This window comes from Eleginops maclovinus, chromosome 2 (assembly GCF_036324505.1).
Source record: "Eleginops maclovinus isolate JMC-PN-2008 ecotype Puerto Natales chromosome 2, JC_Emac_rtc_rv5, whole genome shotgun sequence".
Taxonomy (NCBI): domain Eukaryota; kingdom Metazoa; phylum Chordata; class Actinopteri; order Perciformes; family Eleginopidae; genus Eleginops; species Eleginops maclovinus.
The window spans coordinates 22,465,986-22,484,774 of NC_086350.1; the positions used below are offsets into that span (position 1 = coordinate 22,465,986).

At 40.7% G+C, this 18,789-nt stretch overlaps 5 protein-coding genes and 1 pseudogene across 5 annotated transcripts; 2 read left to right on the forward strand and 4 right to left on the reverse strand.

Annotated features, from left to right (window-relative positions):
• Positions 1–1,580: 1,580 nt before the first annotated feature.
• LOC134873630 (histone H4) lies at positions 1,581–1,914 on the reverse strand. The gene has a single exon (XM_063897419.1). The coding sequence runs from the start codon at positions 1,890–1,892 to the stop codon at positions 1,581–1,583; it is 312 nt and encodes a 103-aa protein (XP_063753489.1). The 5' UTR covers positions 1,893–1,914.
• A 490-nt stretch (positions 1,915–2,404) lies between these two features.
• LOC134873557 (histone H2B-like) lies at positions 2,405–3,803 on the reverse strand. The gene has a single exon (XM_063897294.1). It carries the CDS (start codon positions 3,614–3,616, stop codon positions 3,239–3,241), a length of 378 nt encoding a protein of 125 aa, XP_063753364.1. The 5' UTR covers positions 3,617–3,803; the 3' UTR covers positions 2,405–3,238.
• Positions 3,804–4,852: 1,049 nt separating this feature from the next.
• On the reverse strand, positions 4,853–5,385 carry LOC134873524 (histone H2A-like). The gene has a single exon (XM_063897196.1). The coding sequence runs from the start codon at positions 5,364–5,366 to the stop codon at positions 4,983–4,985; it is 384 nt and encodes a 127-aa protein (XP_063753266.1). The 5' UTR covers positions 5,367–5,385; the 3' UTR covers positions 4,853–4,982.
• Positions 5,386–5,713: 328 nt separating this feature from the next.
• LOC134873716 (histone H3-like) lies at positions 5,714–10,467 on the forward strand. Its single transcript, XM_063897521.1, has 2 exons — positions 5,714–6,068; positions 10,155–10,467. The coding sequence occupies exons 1-2, from the start codon at positions 5,725–5,727 to the stop codon at positions 10,465–10,467; spliced, it is 657 nt and encodes a 218-aa protein (XP_063753591.1). The 5' UTR covers positions 5,714–5,724.
• LOC134873593 (histone H2B-like) lies at positions 7,417–7,907 on the forward strand. Its single transcript, XM_063897357.1, has one exon. The coding sequence runs from the start codon at positions 7,417–7,419 to the stop codon at positions 7,792–7,794; it is 378 nt and encodes a 125-aa protein (XP_063753427.1). The 3' UTR covers positions 7,795–7,907.
• Positions 10,468–11,680: 1,213 nt separating the features above from the next.
• On the reverse strand, positions 11,681–12,355 carry LOC134873386 (histone H1-like; annotated as a pseudogene).
• Positions 12,356–18,789: the final 6,434 nt, after the last annotated feature.

Below are 18,789 nucleotides of genomic sequence, written 5' to 3' on the forward strand. Positions count from 1 at the left end.
ATACTAATTTAGAAGAAAAAGTAGGGTGTAGTAGGAATACTCTGTTAGAAGTAAAAAAAAACCTGCATTCCAAAAGTTGCTCAAGTAAGAGTAGCAAAGTATTAGCATCAAAATATACTTTATGTTCCAAAAGAGACAATTCTCATTATGCAGATTAGCCAATTCAAAAATAATATATATTATAGGTTGTGATTATCATTGTTGATGCATTAAAGTTGTATCTAAGCTGGTAAAGGTGCAGCTACTTTTAATGGCGTATTATACCGCAGGGTAGCTTTTGACGATTGGAGACATTAAGAACACATTGTTTCTAAAGTGTGCTACACAAATAAAATGTATTATATTATTGTTATATTTTTAAAACACTGATTTTCTTTATCAGACCTGCTGATCAATGACCGAGATCATACAGTAGAACATAGGGCTGACAATTTCAGCTAACTTTAAAACTGATATATATTTATTTTTATATATATAATTAGGCACAGCCATTCACAGTATACAGTAAATAAAAATTAGACATATCAACACGCAAATTAAATGGTGAAAAGTGAGAAACAAGTAGCTGGAAATCTCCTGTTGCTTTGTACAGTATATCTGGGTAAAATACCTCTTTACAATTGTGAGAAAATCAAACTTTGAACGCAATGATGTAGTTCTCTTTTCTGATATGTAGTGAATATTAGTAATTATCAAAATACGAGTGAATAAGGAGATTTTATTTGACAAACTTTAAATGTATAGTAATACATTTAGTCTTGGTTCATCACAAAACAAATGATAGATTAGCAACACAACTTAAAAGAAATGAAGCAATCTGTTGTGTGAGTGCATATTTGTTGAGTACTATTCAGATGGAGCAAGGGCTGTAACAGAATTATGGCCTCAATGTATCAAAGCCACAGAATCTAACCAGGTAGTTAATATATATTTGCCTCCATTTGTCCTTTAGCAGTCTTTTAGAGTATGTGAATGGAATTTGAATCAGGGGATAGGAACATGTCTAAGTGTGGTTTACGTTATTGTTTTTCACACTATGGATATAAAATACATGTTTTTATTTGTGTTGGTGTAGTATACCTGTGTTATAACATTAAGGGATATGTTGATAAATAATCACTGTGCAATGAAACTGTATGTGCATAATTTGAATAATGATATTTAATATAAGGTTTATATTAAAACATTTATCGCATTTAAAAAACAAAAAAGGTTATATCTCTAGAAGCAGTGGGTGGCTGTTAAGAGCCTTTAGGTGGTTTGACAGCTGTTTAATTTATACTGACAAGGTGTTCAGTTGACTGAGGTTTGGAGGGAGATCATTTTTAGCAAGCTACTCGAAATGTGAACATACATATTCTAGTCACATAAATGAGTTGTTTTGGAGATCGGATTTAGGTTTGAAATGTAAACGTTGCCGAACAATTGTTCTCCACAAACACTGTAATTATTGTAAAATTAAACATACATTGCTTGAGATATTTCGTTCATGGCATTTGAAAGGAAATAGACTCTTTAAGTAATGTAGGTGGCTCTTAAAAGAGCCGTTGTTTTTCCAAGTATGTCAGGGTGTTGTTGATTTAACCTCCGAATCCGTACAGAGTGCGACCCTGCCTCTTCAGAGCATACACCACATCCATGGCGGTCACGGTCTTTCTCTTGGCGTGCTCGGTGTAGGTGACTGCATCACGGATCACGTTCTCCAGGAACACCTTCAGCACCCCACGGGTCTCCTCGTAGATCAGACCGGAGATACGCTTCACTCCACCACGGCGAGCCAGACGGCGGATAGCAGGCTTGGTGATTCCCTGGATGTTATCACGGAGAACTTTACGGTGACGCTTGGCGCCTCCTTTGCCCAGTCCCTTTCCTCCCTTGCCTCTTCCACTCATATTCGGATATCGTTAGGTTGGGTCGGTCAGAACAATGGAGTTGCGGTAAGCTGTGTAGGCCTAGTAGTATACATTATCTCCGCGGACCTAAGAGAGGACGGAGAGCAGCTGTCCTGCTAGGCGGGACCAACCATGGAGCCCTCCACACTTTCAAAAATATTTAGTCTTCCTTAAATATTGTTTATATGATTCGGTCAGACTTTATAATAAGGGTTTGATACATAAACGTTTGTTAATATGTAATACAACCCTTCTATGCTTAATAACAGTTATAATGGAAATATACAGCATCATATTGACCGTACAGCATCAGTTTCGGAAAATAACATTACATTTAAAAGTTGGATTTAGCTCAATAGAAACACTGGAATCTACACTATGTTGAAGTTTGCTAAATAATAAAGTTGTGTTGCTATCATCAAAATGATACAATACATTTTTGTTTAAAGTACCACATATTTAATGGTAAATATGAATTACAAAGTAATACATAAGCATACACTTCTGCACCTCATAACATATTTCAGGTCCCACCAAATTCAATTAGTTTGGTTTTCATTTCCATTTTTCCAGAGACTTTCATAAGATGTAGTGCCAAGATGAAGTATTATAAAATTGTATTACCTAATGGATACATTTTTGACACATTCAATCTTCAGGATAAACAAACACAGTATAACTATTCTGTAGCGCAGATTAACTTTTATATCTCAGAGCCTTTATTTCACTTTCCTTAGTGAACATGTCTGGAGCATGTCTTCAGATGAAGTTTGTCGCTCTTAAAATAGCCTTGTTTGTAGTCACAGACACGGCATGATTTGAAGTCACAGACAAGGCATGATTTGCCAAAGCGAGGGCCTCGATAAAAACATGTGTACACTAACACTTGTCTTTGAATCCTCCATACTGTACTTTCTACCCTCTGCATTTTTCTAATCAATTTTATATTTCAGGTATTTAATTGATTTATGTATTTTCTACACCAGCAGTTTCCAACCTTTACAACACAACTCGGATATCCGGGACAAAGTATGTGCACTGAACATAATTGTAATCCAATATGTGAATTGTGGATGTGATTGAAGCAGGTCTTTAAAAAGACAGACTAAAGATGGGAGCATTTGAGTTGTTTGGTTTATCAGCAACAGAGTTTGCACACAACACATCTTATTGTAGGGCATCTAAACAACATCATCTAAGCAAATGCATTAGAAAAGTTTTGTATTTGCAAATTAATTGACAATTAACACAGGGTCTGAATGTTGAGTGTATAGAGAATATGTCTTCAGATGTAGTGGGTGGCTCTTAAAAGAGCCTTTGTGTTGTTGGTATATCAGCAGCAGAGTTTACTTGGAGCTGGTGTACTTTGTCACGGCCTTGGTGCCCTCAGAGACAGCGTGTTTAGCCAGCTCTCCGGGCAGCAGCAGGCGGACAGCGGTCTGAATCTCCCTGGAGGTGATGGTGGAGCGCTTGTTGTAGTGAGCCAGACGAGAGGCCTCACCGGCGATGCGCTCAAAGATGTCGCTCACAAAGCAGTTCATGATGCCCATAGCCTTGGAGGAGATGCCGGTGTCTGGGTGGACCTGCTTCATCACTTTGTAAACGTAGATAGCGTAGCTCTCCTTCCTGGACTTTCTCCTCTTCTTGCCAGCCTTGCTGACGCTCTTGGAGACAGCTTTCTTTGAGCCCTTCTTGGGCGCTTTGACTGGAGGTGCGTCAGGCATTATGATCAGTCGGGGGGGATTGACAGTCAGATTGTGGCTGTAGAACTGAGTGACTAATTTAGATCCATCCTATGCAAAAGTTACTGTGCTGTTGCTCACACAAGACTGGTTGTGTTCTTTGCGGTATGGCGCATGCGCCTAACAAAGACCTGTGCTGTGAGGAGAACAGTAAGGAGCTGTAAAAAGTGGTACACAATATAATCTCAAAAAGTGTCAATAAAAAAAAAAAACCTTGTTGTAAATGTCATTTCCATAATCCAACACACATAAACACGTTTACAGTACATCATGAAAGAGAACAGTCTTCTCAATAAGTTAGTTAACCTTTTATTTTAAAAACCCTAACATGACAAATTTGATATCTGATTAGGTGTTAAGAAAAACACATTTGCCAAAATGTTTCCTATCCCTGTGGTTTGGAAGTATTTGATTTGCCAATGAGTAATGGTTTTATCTTTGTCCCCTTCAATCTAGGGGAAAGTAATGCAACAGCTCGGCTGACCTAGCGTCCTCCAAAGAAGTGTGTTTACTGAGGTCAGGAACACTATTTCATGGAGGTTTGCAAAATTAGGGGTATTCATTAGAATGTTTAGTTATTGGGCACTTGTGTGTCTCACAGAGGGAAACTTCCCTTCCTGCAGCAGACAGACTTCACAACTATCATGACCCCTCACTCAATAAGTGAATAAATTATGTTACTTGTAAATTGGAATATTTGTTATTATTTAGATTTTAAATATTATGTGCATGCCCTTTATGTAATAGTATTCTTTGGAGGACATATTTTGCTATAACAATGTAAATTCCCCCTATGTGGGACGAAAAAACGATTTTCCGATTCTCTTCCAAGCCTCATTATATAATGTCATTAATTACATTTGTTTCAATATGTTTATATGTAGTTAAACGATCACCAACAATGTCATTATATTATAGACGTTGTGATGTGGTTCTTTTATTTACTACACAAAATTATTTTCAAGCAATTCATGAAACATTTAAGATGTAAGAAAATGTATTGGATTGACGTTGGTCTGTGCCACCGGTGGCTTCTCAAGATCATCAATCGTGTGCCTGGAACGATCTGCAGGAGGTAAATGAGGACTGATGGAAACATGCTCGTCATACTTATTTAGTATTACAGTTGCTCTATGAACAGTAGAGCTTTTCATATTTGAATGAATGTCCTTCAGTAACACACAATTAATGCTAGTATAAAAGAGGACATTCAAATAGTTAATGTAAACACCAGCTTTAGTTTAGTTATTTGAGGTACATAACATTATACATAGGGAGTTGTATCTTTAGTTGGAAGTGAGTGTGGCTCTTAAAAGAGCCGTTGGTTAGATTGAGATGGTTTGGTCGTTTACTTCTTGGGAGCCTTCTCGGTCTTCTTGGGCAGCAGCACAGCCTGGATGTTGGGCAGCACACCGCCCTGAGCGATGGTCACTCCTCCCAGCAGCTTGTTGAGCTCCTCGTCGTTGCGGACAGCCAGCTGAAGGTGACGGGGGATGATACGGGTCTTCTTGTTGTCGCGGGCAGCGTTTCCAGCCAGCTCCAGGATCTCAGCGGTCAGGTACTCAAGCACAGCCGCCAGGTAGACGGGAGCTCCGGCACCGACGCGCTGGGCATAGTTACCCTTCCTCAGATGTCTGTGGACACGGCCAACAGGGAACTGGAGTCCGGCACGGGAGGAACGGGTCTTGGCCTTTGCTCTGGCCTTACCGCCGGTTTTGCCTCTTCCACTCATGTTTGAGATGTGTTTACAAGGTTGGTACACAAGAAAGTGATGAATTTACGAGGGCAACTCTGCTTATATCCACAGAGCGTGGGGCGGATGAAGGACCAACCAGAAAAGAGACTGCAGAGGGCAGAACACTCTGGATTTAGGCGGGCTCTTTAAAATGACTTTCCGCCAATAAGCAGCGGAGATCCGTGTGGTGGGTTGCCTCTCTAGGCGGTGCTCAGCTCCAGAAGGAACATTAACCAATCAGGAGCCAGAGGTCTGAAGCAGCGTCACCAGTTCCCAAGCCTGTCACAAATCTTATAAAAGCCACGGTTATTTTCGCCAACACTTACTTCTCCACAGCAGGAAAGTAAAAGCTAAGATGGCAAGAACCAAGCAGACCGCTCGTAAATCCACCGGGGGCAAAGCCCCCAGGAAGCAGCTGGCCACCAAGGCTGCCCGTAAGAGCGCCCCGGCCACCGGCGGCGTGAAGAAGCCTCACCGTTACAGGCCCGGTACCGTGGCTCTCAGAGAGATCCGTCGCTACCAGAAATCCACGGAGCTGCTGATCCGCAAGCTGCCCTTCCAGCGCCTGGTGAGAGAAATCGCTCAGGACTTCAAGACCGATCTGCGCTTCCAGAGCTCCGCTGTCATGGCTCTGCAGGAGTCCAGCGAGGCTTACCTGGTCGGCCTGTTCGAGGACACCAACCTGTGCGCCATCCACGCCAAGAGGGTCACCATCATGCCCAAGGACATCCAGCTGGCCCGCCGCATCCGCGGAGAGAGGGCTTAAATTTACCCGAAGCCGACCCATAGAAACCCAAAGGCTCTTTTAAGAGCCACCTCACTCTTCACTGAAGGGCACATTCCTAAACACAAGTTTCAGTGACAAGATGTCTAAAATAATTCCGTCATTATCATATGAGTTTGTGCGTGTGCCACGAAGATAATATTAGGTTCACACCAGATTGCTTCGTAAATATTTCACACGTTTGACAACGAAGTATGTTGTTCAACCTCTGCCCTAAATACTTAATCACAACAGGGGTGGCTCAATTCACAGTTCTTTGTGTAACGTAACACATGTTATAACTTCTGTGTCTTATTGCTGCTCTGTGAACTGTGCATGCTCCGTGCATGTTATTTGCGGCAAGTTAAGTCAGTAGTGAGTCTGTCATCACAATCAGATTTGAACTGGACTCACTAGCACCCACTGCCATGAGGCAGGAGAACTGCGTGCCTCACCTAGTCTCTCTTCGCAGCGGTTTTGCTCAGCACAAGAGACACGTTACAGGCATACAGTTGACAAAAAACACTGTATATTATATATACCAGCTAAAGCATGGAAATTAGTTAATATAGCTAGAGTGTTTGAACATTTTAATAGCGATGTACAGACAGACAGCAGTTACAGTCTCACTGTATAGCATGTCAGCAGGTTGGTGCCTCACCGAGCAGCCGTTCTCAGTGTTTGAACGTGAATATGAAAATTCAGCGATTTTGGATCAAAATAATGTAAAACTGGTGAAATTAAAAGGAAAATAACTTTATAATACAAACAACTGGACAAATATGATCATTCAATTTATTTTCTTCATTTTACGGCCTCACCTGCCTCCCCTCACCGCACGTCACTGGTGCACTGCAAAAAAGGAATTTCAAGAAAGTAAAAAAAGCCTAAGTGGATCGGTCACAGACTCAAAATGGCCCATGGCTGTCTGCGATTTGTCCAGGGATCTTCTTGTTCTTAGTAAAGTTAGTATTTTTTCATGATAGTGTCACTGTTTATTATGGTCTGGTTTAAGATCATCTTGCATCTCGTTTTCCAGATCTGCATACATATGATGCAAATGACAAAATATGTTTACTGAGATCAGGCACACTGTTTCATGGAGGTTTGTAAAATAAGAGTTATTCTCACAGCGCAGTTCTTTGATTGGCGCATGCGCAATCCTGCAAAGAAAACAACCAATCACAAGCGAGCGACAGTACAGCGTGATTTGCATAGAGTGCATATAAACAAATCGGTCTGTGCCGAGGTAACCATCTGACTGTCAATCCCTGACTGATCATAATGCCTGACGCACCTCCAGTCAAAGCGCCCAAGAAGGGCTCAAAGAAAGCTGTCTCCAAGAGCGTCAGCAAGGCTGGCAAAAAAAGGAGAAAGTCCAGGAAGGAGAGCTACGCCATCTACGTGTACAAAGTGATGAAGCAGGTCCACCCCGACACCGGTATCTCCTCCAAGGCAATGGGCATTATGAACTGCTTTGTGAGCGACATCTTTGAGCGCATCGCCGGTGAGGCCTCTCGTCTGGCTCACTACAACAAGCGCTCCACCATCACCTCCAGGGAGATTCAGACCGCTGTCCGCCTGCTGCTGCCCGGAGAGCTGGCTAAACACGCTGTCTCTGAGGGCACCAAGGCTGTGACCAAGTACACCAGCTCCAAGTAAACTCTACTGCTGTCATACCAACAACACAAAGGCTCTTTTAAGAGCCACCCACTACATCTGATGACATATTCCTGATATTGCTACGAGGGTCATGTGCCTATATAATCAATGAAGTCCACTTTGTTCCATATTATTATTATTTTTTTTTGCAACATGCAAACCGCCCAAGCGAGCCCTATCATCCAATATGATAGAGAACAACTTTTACACATCAGGTCGCTGGTGGACAGCAATAATCCACGACGACCTGCAAACAATGGAGAGTCTGCGTGTTTACCTGCTGGAGCTCTACCTGTGGAGCGCAGGAGGAAGAGACCACGAGGTTCCCGGGCCGGGGTCCTGGTCAGGCTGAGGAAACGTGAAAACAGGCCTCCTCTACCGAGTTTACTTCTGGCAAATGTCCAATCCCTGGATAATAAGCTGGACGAACTCCGTAGCAGGGTGGCATTTCAACGGGACATTAAGACCTGTAATGTTTTGGTTTTCACGGAGAGTTGGCTCGACCCCACGATACCGGACGCCGCCATTGCTCCACACGGATTCTCCATTCATCGCCAGGACCGGACAATAAACTCAGGGAAGAGCAAGGGAGGAGGTGTCTGCTTCATGATCAGCAACAACTGGTGCTCAGATGTGGAGATCATTTCTTCGGACTATTTGTTTATAGTACACACATACATACATATATATATATATATATATATATATATGTAGTACACACATACTATCAACAACGTGCAGCTAGCACTTTATAGATATGCCATACATATCTATAAACAGATATGTATGGCAGATGTGTATAATATATATATATATATATATATATATATATATATTATACACATCTGCCATACATATCTGTTTATAGTACACATATCTATATATTATACATATCTGCCATATACATCTGCTATACATAATATATGCATCTGTCCATACCTCCTCATTCAACAGTGTAAAGTATTTAAATACTTTCATGTATTCCACATATGTATATATTTCACATCCTCAAATCTGTATTGTTGATATTGTAAATATTCTTCTCTCTTTTTGCACTATTTTATTTATCTTTTGCACCATGTATGTTGAGTTGTTGGAGGAGCACGCGACATAAGATTTTCATTGCCAACATATACGCTGTATCTGCTGTGCATATGACAAATAAAACCTTGAAACCTTGAAACCTTGAAACCATTATTTGTGTTCCTGTGGAATACTTTATTAACTAACTTACTGTGACCCTTGAATTGGCGCTACCCGCTCCAAGCTGTTAACCCTGTTTTTCATTTTGTAAACTGGATATGCATGTTTATCTGTGTTGTGACACTAAGTATTAAAGTAATAGCTTTACTTTTCTAGTTAACTCCTTTGTTTCTGTGCTTCTGGACTAGAAACTGGGTGAATAAATGCTAATCATGCCCTCTTCAAGCCTACTCAATGTCTGATATAAATCCTGTTAAAGTCTCGATAAGCTACAATTGAATCTGAGTAGTTTTTATGGCCCCGTTAATGACATTCAATGAAGTAATACCTTTTTTATATTTTTTTATTTTAAATTATGTGTAGAACAGTATTTATTCAATGTGGAAATCAAAAGCATTAATAAACCAAACTCGTTAAACTTTGAGAGCTGAAACATGTCATGAGGTCGAAGGCTTGACTATCATATGCACACTAACAATAGTGTAGAAATGTTATGTCTCAAGCTCCTCCAATTGCAAATGCAAAATAAAGGAAATAAACTAAAATAGTGTGGGAAAATAGAATAGTAGCCATTATGTTTAAGACCAATGTAGAACTGATGCAGATGAAGGTTAAATAGACTATATAAATGTCAAGTACAGAATGTTAATTTACATTTTGTACAGTCAAATAAAAGTTTTATTATCCCTGTTACTTTGTATTTTATATTTACAATTACATTTTATAGTTTTTTTTATTTAATCATGTTGATGATGGCAAAAGAAATGTATTCCTAACCAAACAGAAATATAGAGTATTTATTCCTTGTTTTCTTGAACCAAATCCTACTCTAATGTCATGTTTTATGCAGACAAAATTAAGTGTCTGGACTCATCGGAAACAGATATAATCAATGTTTAACGGTTCAATGTATAGGCTGTAAAGAGTAATATTTTACTGTGAAAACTTCAGTATCAAGCCCGATCGAATTTTATAAACAATATTTAAAGTAAGATTAAATATCTTTGAAAGATAATGTGGAGGGCTTCAGCATTGGCACCGCTTAACAGCTGTCCCGCTCTCCGTCTTCTCTTAGGTCCGCCGAGAATATATACATGCTGTCGGTCAACCCGCCATTGATAAATCGTTCCCAACGACCCAACCTAACAATACCTGATCATGAGTGGAAGAGGCAAGGGAGGAAAGGGACTGGGCAAAGGAGGCGCAAAGCGCCACCGTAAAGTTCTCCGTGATAACATCCAGGGAATCACCAAGCCCGCTATCCGCCGTCTGGCTCGCCGTGGTGGAGTGAAGCGTATCTCCGGTCTGATCTACGAGGAGACCCGTGGGGTGCTGAAGGTGTTCCTGGAGAACGTCATCCGTGATGCAGTCACCTACACCGAGCACGCCAAGAGAAAGACCGTGACCGCCATGGATGTGGTGTATGCTCTGAAGAGACAGGGTCGCACTCTGTACGGATTCGGAGGTTAAACAATTGACTTCTGCTATAAACAACCAAAGGTCCTTTTAAGGGCCACCCACATCCTCAGTAAGAGCAGCATTCTTCTGACCAAACCGTATCGTGACGCAGACTATATTGGTTATTGTGTTGGTGCAAGCACATCCTTCATGTCAGATCAATTAATTTCATAGTCACATCCTCAAGTTTAGGAGCTATTGGCAAGAAAAACACCTCTTTAAATTACATCCCAATTAACGTAAAATGTCAGCCAATTGACATTCAGATTTTTAAAACACCTGAAGCATCACACAGCAAATAAACACTGTTCAATCAGAATCCCCTTATCCGTCCCAAAGAGGTCCGGATCAGGCTACGAAAAACCAGGTGGCTGAATTTATAACTGGTAAGATAATTATATTTGGAATGTTCCATGAACAATTTTAAACTGCTGTTGTACATTTGAGTTCTAGGTAATGTAGATCTGTGTCCAGAGATCTTTGCAGGGAAATGGTTGTGAATGCACTGAAGGAGCTATTGACTTCTCCGAATGCAGGCTATGACTAGCTGGATTCATGTTCCATTAACAGCACCGGGAAATCAGGTAAAACTCCCTGGGGAGACAGTCTTTGTGGCTAGCTTTTCCATTCTTACACTTTTACTGCCTGAGCACAATTGGTTGAATATGTGGGACATTCAACACGGTGTAGTCAAAGATCAGTACACAGCTTCAACATGTTGCACAAATTATTGAATAATCCATACACTGCGCTATATTGTAAATAATATCCTGTGTTAAATTGTGTAAATTCAACTGTGTATAATAACATCAGTCTTTGTCTGAGGACATGTTCACATCGGGCTGCTTTAACGGGAAGCCTAGTTAATTCTTACCATAAGCCTCGGCCATCATCGGTGTGTTGATCCTATAAGAAAACGTTATTACAATCTCATAAACATACAGCTGTTTTTGAGTCTCCACGGATCTCATGGTGTGTTTGGGTCCAGTCCCTGCTCGGCTTCTTAAACAGTTCAGTCACTCTCGTTGTTGTGAGCAGGAATAAAACTTAATCACTGAAAATGAGTATATATCACTGTGTACTTTGTTATATTACTGCATATAAACAGCCTAAATGTTAGTTATGTTCAGTGAATGATACTAACATTAACAAGGAAAAAGCTCTGAAGTTAGAAGTGGGTGGCTCTTAAAAGAGCCTTTTTTGTGTGTCAATTATAGATGACAGCTCACTTCTTCTTGGGTGCTGCCTTCTTCGCTTTGGGCTTTGAAACCTTCTTTGCGGGGGACTTCTTGGCTGCAGGGGCTTTTTTCGCTACCTTCTTGGGGCTCTTTGCCACCGTCTTTTTTCCGGCCTTCTTCGGGCTCTGGTGGCCTTCTTCGGGCTCTTGGTGGCCTTCTTGGGGCTCTTGGTAACTGCTTTCTTGGCCGCTGCGGGTTTCTTTGCCTTCTTGGGAGACTTCTTTGCTGCCGCGGGCTTTTTGGCCGCTGCTGGTTTCTTGGCTGCGGGCTTCTTGGCTTTAGGAGCGGCTTTCTTTGCTGCGGGCTTCTTGGCCTTAGGTTCGGCAACCTTCTTGCTCATTTTGAATGATCCGGATGCCCCGGTGCCCTTGGTCTGGACCAAAGCTCCATTAACGACCAGGATCTTGATGGCGGTCTTGACGCGTGCATTGTTCTTCTCCACATCGTAGCCTCCGGCAGCCAGAGCCTTCTTAACGGCGGCCAGAGACACGCCGCTTCGCTCCTTGGATTCGGACACAACTTTCACGATGAGATCCCGGACGCTGGGACCTGACTTCTTGGCTTTAGTAACATTCTTCTTGGCGGCTTTGGCCGGTGCAGCAGCTACGGGAGGTACTTCTGCCATTTTCTGCTCAAGTTCTGTTCCTGCTCTCACAAACACGAGTCCGAGGGAACGCAAAAAAATCCACGAAGGAGGGGCTGCTCTTAAACACACCATGAGAACCGTGAAGACTCAACCCATCCCGTGGTGCCTCAGTTGCACTCTGAAAACTGTGCCACTTGTGTTTTGTCTTCGCTGATAAACGTCTCTAACTAAGTGTGGGAGAAGTGTTGAATGCTCACAGTGGGATTAAAATGTAGCGTATATGTTGTACTTTATATTAATGTCACCTGGAGCTCAGAAGTAAGTTGCATTTGGTTTCACGAGCCCCTAAACCTCACATATTCACTGCCGTGGCCAGCGCTTTCCAGTGGCTATTCCCTCTCATTTCTCTCCTAAAATGATTTAAAATGCATCAGAGCTTCGTCAAAAGCCTTTTTTCACTTGTCTAACGTGTTTTTCTAGGTAATTGATTGAAAAAGTATAATGTAATGTTGATGAGTTTGCAATAAAGAGAAGGTATTCTGGTAGCTGCAAACACATTGATTATGTCTAGGCCCTATGGTGCAGCTAAGACAGATTTCCCACCAGACCTGCTGTGAACATGTTCCTTTAAGAAGACAACCTTACAATAATTACAAAAAAATGGTTTTGAATTGATCAAACACACTGAAAAATATCTGTCATACCTTTCTGGGAAGCAAAGCAAGCAGCTTTAAATGTAACACTGGTTCACTGACACCACAGCACACCTTCAGAAGTTTAGTGGAGTCCATGCAGAAGGGGGACCTACACAATATTAGACAGGTGGTCATAATGTTGTGTCTGATCGGTGTATATATATATATAAACATGAAACAATAAAACACATTTATTTATTTAAACAAACAATTGCGTAAGAAGAAACAGTACAATAAATGTGAAGACCATTTCCATCTCCATGATTTATTGTATTGACTTACTATTAAACATACTGATTAAAGAGCATGAACTAGATATCTTAAGTCTATTGCTGATTGTTAATAAATGAATGCTTCATGTTCAAATTTGGATCAGGGGATGAGATCCATTGGGAGGAGCAAATGCCACCTGAACACAAGTCAGAAAATTAACCATGGCTGTGTCGCTTTGGCGAGGGAGTCTGATGCTGTAAGACCACAAACACCTAATGACCCCTGATGATGTAAAAGATGCATTTCATATGAAGTTAGTTTTAAATGTTTCATTCATGGCCATCGTCTTGAAACAAACCATAAACTTACTGCTCCATTAACATGTTAATGAATTTACCAATGCAGACTAAAAATGTATATTTCATTTTAATTGTATTATCCTTGTGTGAATCTATACTGTCCTGTTTCTCACTGTCCCTCTGTTGCTGCTTAAACTCGTGAATTTCCCCACAGGGATTAATAAAGGTACATTTTATCTTAATGTACCTTTCTCTACATAAACTTTTAAATACATATACTGTTATAATTTATCAGAGATATTAAGCTGTCTTTGCTGGAACTACGGTAACTGTCCCCTCTGTGGGACGAATAAATGTGTTTTGATCAATACAATATTACAGACATCGTTTTCTTTGAACTGAGGTTCAGAGAGAAGACATCTTAGAACCAACTTTTAGCCAAAAATAGTTCACTCTGTAACCATTTGTAAGAAGAGCAACCACCATTGGAGCATGTACGGGTTCTTAGAATTGAATTCAAATTCTAAGAAATGAATAGACTATGATTTAGGCAAAGGAAAAAACTACAATACAACATCTTTGAGTATCTCTAGTGTTTGCCTTTAAAGCATAGAATGTAGATAATTTGAGACACTGAAAAGCTGCGACAAACTCTTGAAATTATTCTAGAACAAGTTCTGTTGTAGAAAAGGGATTCGATCATATATCTAAACATTTATTCTCCACAACCACTGCTTTACATTTCATTACAATTGCCCCAAAACAGTCTGTAGGATACTGCAAACGTGGCATATAAAGTAAAAATACTCTTAATGTAATGTGGGTGACTCTTAAAAGAGCCGTGGTTTTTTCCAGATATATGTCATTGATTTATCCGCCGAATCCGTACAGAGTGTGACCCTGTCTCTTCAGGGCATACACCACATCCATGGCGGTCACGGTCTTTCTCTTGGCGTGCTTGGTGTAGGTGACAGGATCACAGATCACATTCTCCAGGAACACCTTCATTTAGTATGATAATAGGCTAAGCCAGGTAGTATTGTGTGACTAATGTGTTCAATATAAATAGGATGCAGATGCTTGTTGCATCTGGACACCTGGAAAGGGGTGGTGCATGCATTCCTCTCAGTGTGATAATAGGCTCAGCCAGACAGAATAAACACTTGTTCCAACACCTTTTCTAATCCGTTAGGTAATCTATTACAAAATAATAAGCAAATGTATTATTTATGCATTCTATTTATTTATTACTTTGTCTATTTCAGAATGCCACCAGCGAGAGGTCCTCGATTCAATGTGCGGGATGTGATTGTTGCGGTCCAAAATGAAGAAAGTGACTTTGAAATGGAATCAGAGGACAGTGACACTGCTTCGAGTGAAGAAGAGGCAGATGAAGATGGCTGTGGACAAGTGGACAAAGAAAACAACCCACCATATGATCACCCACTCAGTGATTATGTGGAAATCGAGCCCCAACCAAATAAACCCACCAAGCCCTGGACAGGTATCGCTGGCTGAAAAAAGATTTCATCAGTCCCAATACTGAATTCTCTGGTCCAGATATCACAGATGGTGTCATTTTTCTCAACAAATCACTGGAGTACTTCAAGAAGTTTGTGTCAGAAGACATGGTCCAGGCTTTGGCAACCACCACTGACGAGTACAGCTTCCAAAAGAATGGAACTGATTGGCATGTACCTGAAGATAAGCCAATGTCTGGATTCCATACGTATTCGGGAGACAGACACACGGAACCCCAATGTTTCTGATGTGATGTCACGCAACAGATTCCAATATCTGTTGACGTCATTACATTTTGTAAACAACTTGACAGTGTCAGAGATGGAAAAGAGAGATAAACTCTGGAAACTCAGACCCTGGCTTGATGCATTCAGGGAGAAATGCCTGCAGGTGGTACTAGAAAAACACAACTCTGTGGATGAGATGATGATTCCTTTCAAGGCCAAATACAAGTTCCCCATGAAATCCCGATGCTGGAATATGTACATCTTCTGACACACCATCATCCTTGCTGTGATTAACGCCTGGCTCCTCTACAAGCGGGCTGCAAAGCTCTAAAGATGCCAAAGCAAAAGATCCTGAACAGGAGACAGTTTCAAGGACAACTAGCATTTCTCTCATCCTGGTAAGAATTCTGCTATTTACTGTTTGTAAAAAATAAAATTACATGTCACTGTAATTTTTTGGACTTGTATCCTAATGTATTTTTACATTGTGTCTAAATTGACTCTGTTCTTATCAGGTGAACACAACTCCTCTGGAAACACCCAAGGGTGGACGACCATCTTCAGGCAATGGGAGCCCAACACTGACACTGACCTCAAGGAGCCCATTGAATGCTCAGAAGAGACCATCCTCATGTGATGGGAGTCAAAACGGGGCCCCATCCAAGAGATCACACCCCCCATTGGATGTAAGCAAGGACCTAATTGCACATTTTCCTTTGAAGGCAAAAAGAGGACGCTGCAGACACTGCAATAAAGGACAAACAAATATGCAGTGCAGCAAATGCGACATCCATCTGTGCTTTTCAGAGGACAAGAACTGTTTTTGGGACTACCATTGTTGATAGTCTAAGTCAAGAAAAGTAAAAGAGACTGGGACTCTGGGACTAATACTAAGTGTTTTATTGTTATAATTATTGAATATATTACCATTCATAACAAAGATGACTGATTTGTCATTATTATTCATGCTATGTACTTATATGGACTAACTAAGCAATCAATCCTGCAAATGAACCCTTAGTTGTTCAATATATTTATTCAGAGATTGTGAGTAGAAATACAGAAATTCTGCTCCCAACTTGGGCTAACGTTGCAATATTACAACATGTCCATAAAAACTTACAAAAATGTAAAAAATGTGAAAAGACTTTGATTTCTGCATCAGAGGCCTCCTACAACAACAACTGAAAGGTCAAAAACATGTTTGCTAATGTTTTTCTATATGTGGGCTTTACAGGGTTAAGCATCACTTTCTCAAATTAACACTACATTTAAAATTGATCAAAAGTATTAAAAGAATACTCTTTATAGCCTGTACATCATCTCTAAACGGTTTCCGATGAGTCTAGACCTTAGACTGTATTGTAGGAGCCATTCTTTAGTTAGTGTTTTGTGCAAGTACTTTATTTTGAACACAAGGGTGTAGTATTTTTCGGTTTCGGTTTGATTGGTTACCACACAGCAGCTGCCCCTAATGAGGGGATGATAGTTTTGAGTTTAATGGTGGTGGGGAACACACAGTTTTTACCGAACGACAGCCAGAGAGAAAGCCAGTGATTTTCAATGTTTGCTTCAATCCATATCAACTACATGGTACATTTATGTTTTGTTAATAACTTTCTTTTTTGTTACAATAAATGGGAACATCACCCAAAGAGATCATTTTTGCACAATTTTATTCTTTCTGGAATCGAGTTAAGACACTCCTCGAACCACCATCAGGTGACTAATCAAGTTAGCTTTTTGGGATAGTCACCACATGTATATTGTCAAGACACTTCTGTGCATACAACATGAAAAATAATTTGGCCTTAAAGTGGAAGGAATTACTTCAATATAAACACTGGAATCTACACATTATATTTGGGTTTGGTTAAGAATAGTTGTGCTGCCATCATCAAAATGATCAAATAAAAAATTAATACATTTACCACATATTTAATTGTAAATATAAAATATAACCTAACAGACACATAAGCATAGACTTCTGCAACTCATAACATATTTCAGATTTCACAAAATTCCACAAGTTTGTTCAACTGTTTTTTATTTACAGAATACAAATTAACACTTTAACTTAGGGCTATAAGGATTTGCATAGTCGAATCTGATTTGTCGGATTTTGCCATAGTCGACTGATAGTCGAACCTTTTTTTTTTTCAGATAGCAGCTAGATCTTTATATTTTTCCGTTTCAAACAAAAGAGCTCAAAAAACATGGTAGGTGTGAAACAAATACCTTTATTTATTTAAAGCCAGATGAACGAAACTGGGCATATTAAACATCACACCAGTTCACATAAAATCGGAACAAAATGGCTTCAAAAACAACAACGTGCCAAAACATGCCTTTATCGCTCAGTTAAGAACCTATTTCTTGGCTTTTAATTCACAGTTTACACTCCGGAATCGGGATAAAATAAATAAATAATTAAACTTATCGCAACAGCCTGGAACTAGTGCAAAATGTTTTTAGAAATACAATAAGCCTGCCTGAATAAATAAAAACAATTATACAACAACGAAAAAATAAACATAATAAAAGTCAGAATCGAATGGGCTTCAGAAAGTGCACATGCAGGAAAAAGAGAGAGAGAAAGAGACGCTCCCCACGAAGCCTCCAGCTTAATTCACAATTGTCCCAAAAGAAAAAGAAAAAAATCACTTCTTCACATAAGAAAAGTGTTCTACTGCACCTGTGATTGTCTGATTTTTCTGAGGCCGTGTGCCAGGAAAACCAGCTTGTTCACGTTGGTCGGGAAAAGTGCGCTCCTTGATTTGCTGGCAATGAAACCCGCTTTGGAAAATATCCTCTCTGAGGGCGTGGAGCTGGAGGGGATGCTGTGAGATCTCCTAGCAGCTCTTGATAATTTTGGATATCTATCCTCATTTTTCTTCCACCATTCCAGGGGGCCTCCAGTCCATTTAGTGAAGTCCTTCAAATAGGCCTTCATCTCACTTGTCTCATCCTGTTCCTCCTCATCTTCATCACTGGCCAGCAGCATAGCCATCATTATGTCCTGTTTTGCAGTCGGCCCAGGATCCACCGTGTCACTTTCCTCCTGGCAAGACCTGTCAGTTAGACTCTCAGCTAGTTCTGCCACCACTGAATACGCCTCATCTCTTTGGTCGTCGGAGAGAAAGGAGAGCTTCTTGAAGCGTGGGTCAAGCACCGCCGCACTGATGTAGACACTTATTTCCAGCCCTGGCCCTTTAAGCTCCCATTGCCTGTCCATCTCCTCGGACAGCGTAGTCTTGATGATCTTTGTGGTTCGACTGTCGTCCGCATCAGTGTCCGAACTACGGGGGGACTCGGGGGATCCGAGACCCCCTGAAACTGACACGAGATCCCCCGAAAACATGATTTGGGAAATGTTGGGGGGTCTCTTAAATATTGGCAAAATGTGTTTTATTGATATTGAAATCGTGTGTAACGGGAACTATTTGCATATCAGAAGTGTTGTGTTTACATCAAAGATCAAATAAACAGATATGACAATGACTGCAGTCTATCCCCATAATTTCTCACGAATTCTAGGCCTGTTTGTGTGTGGTT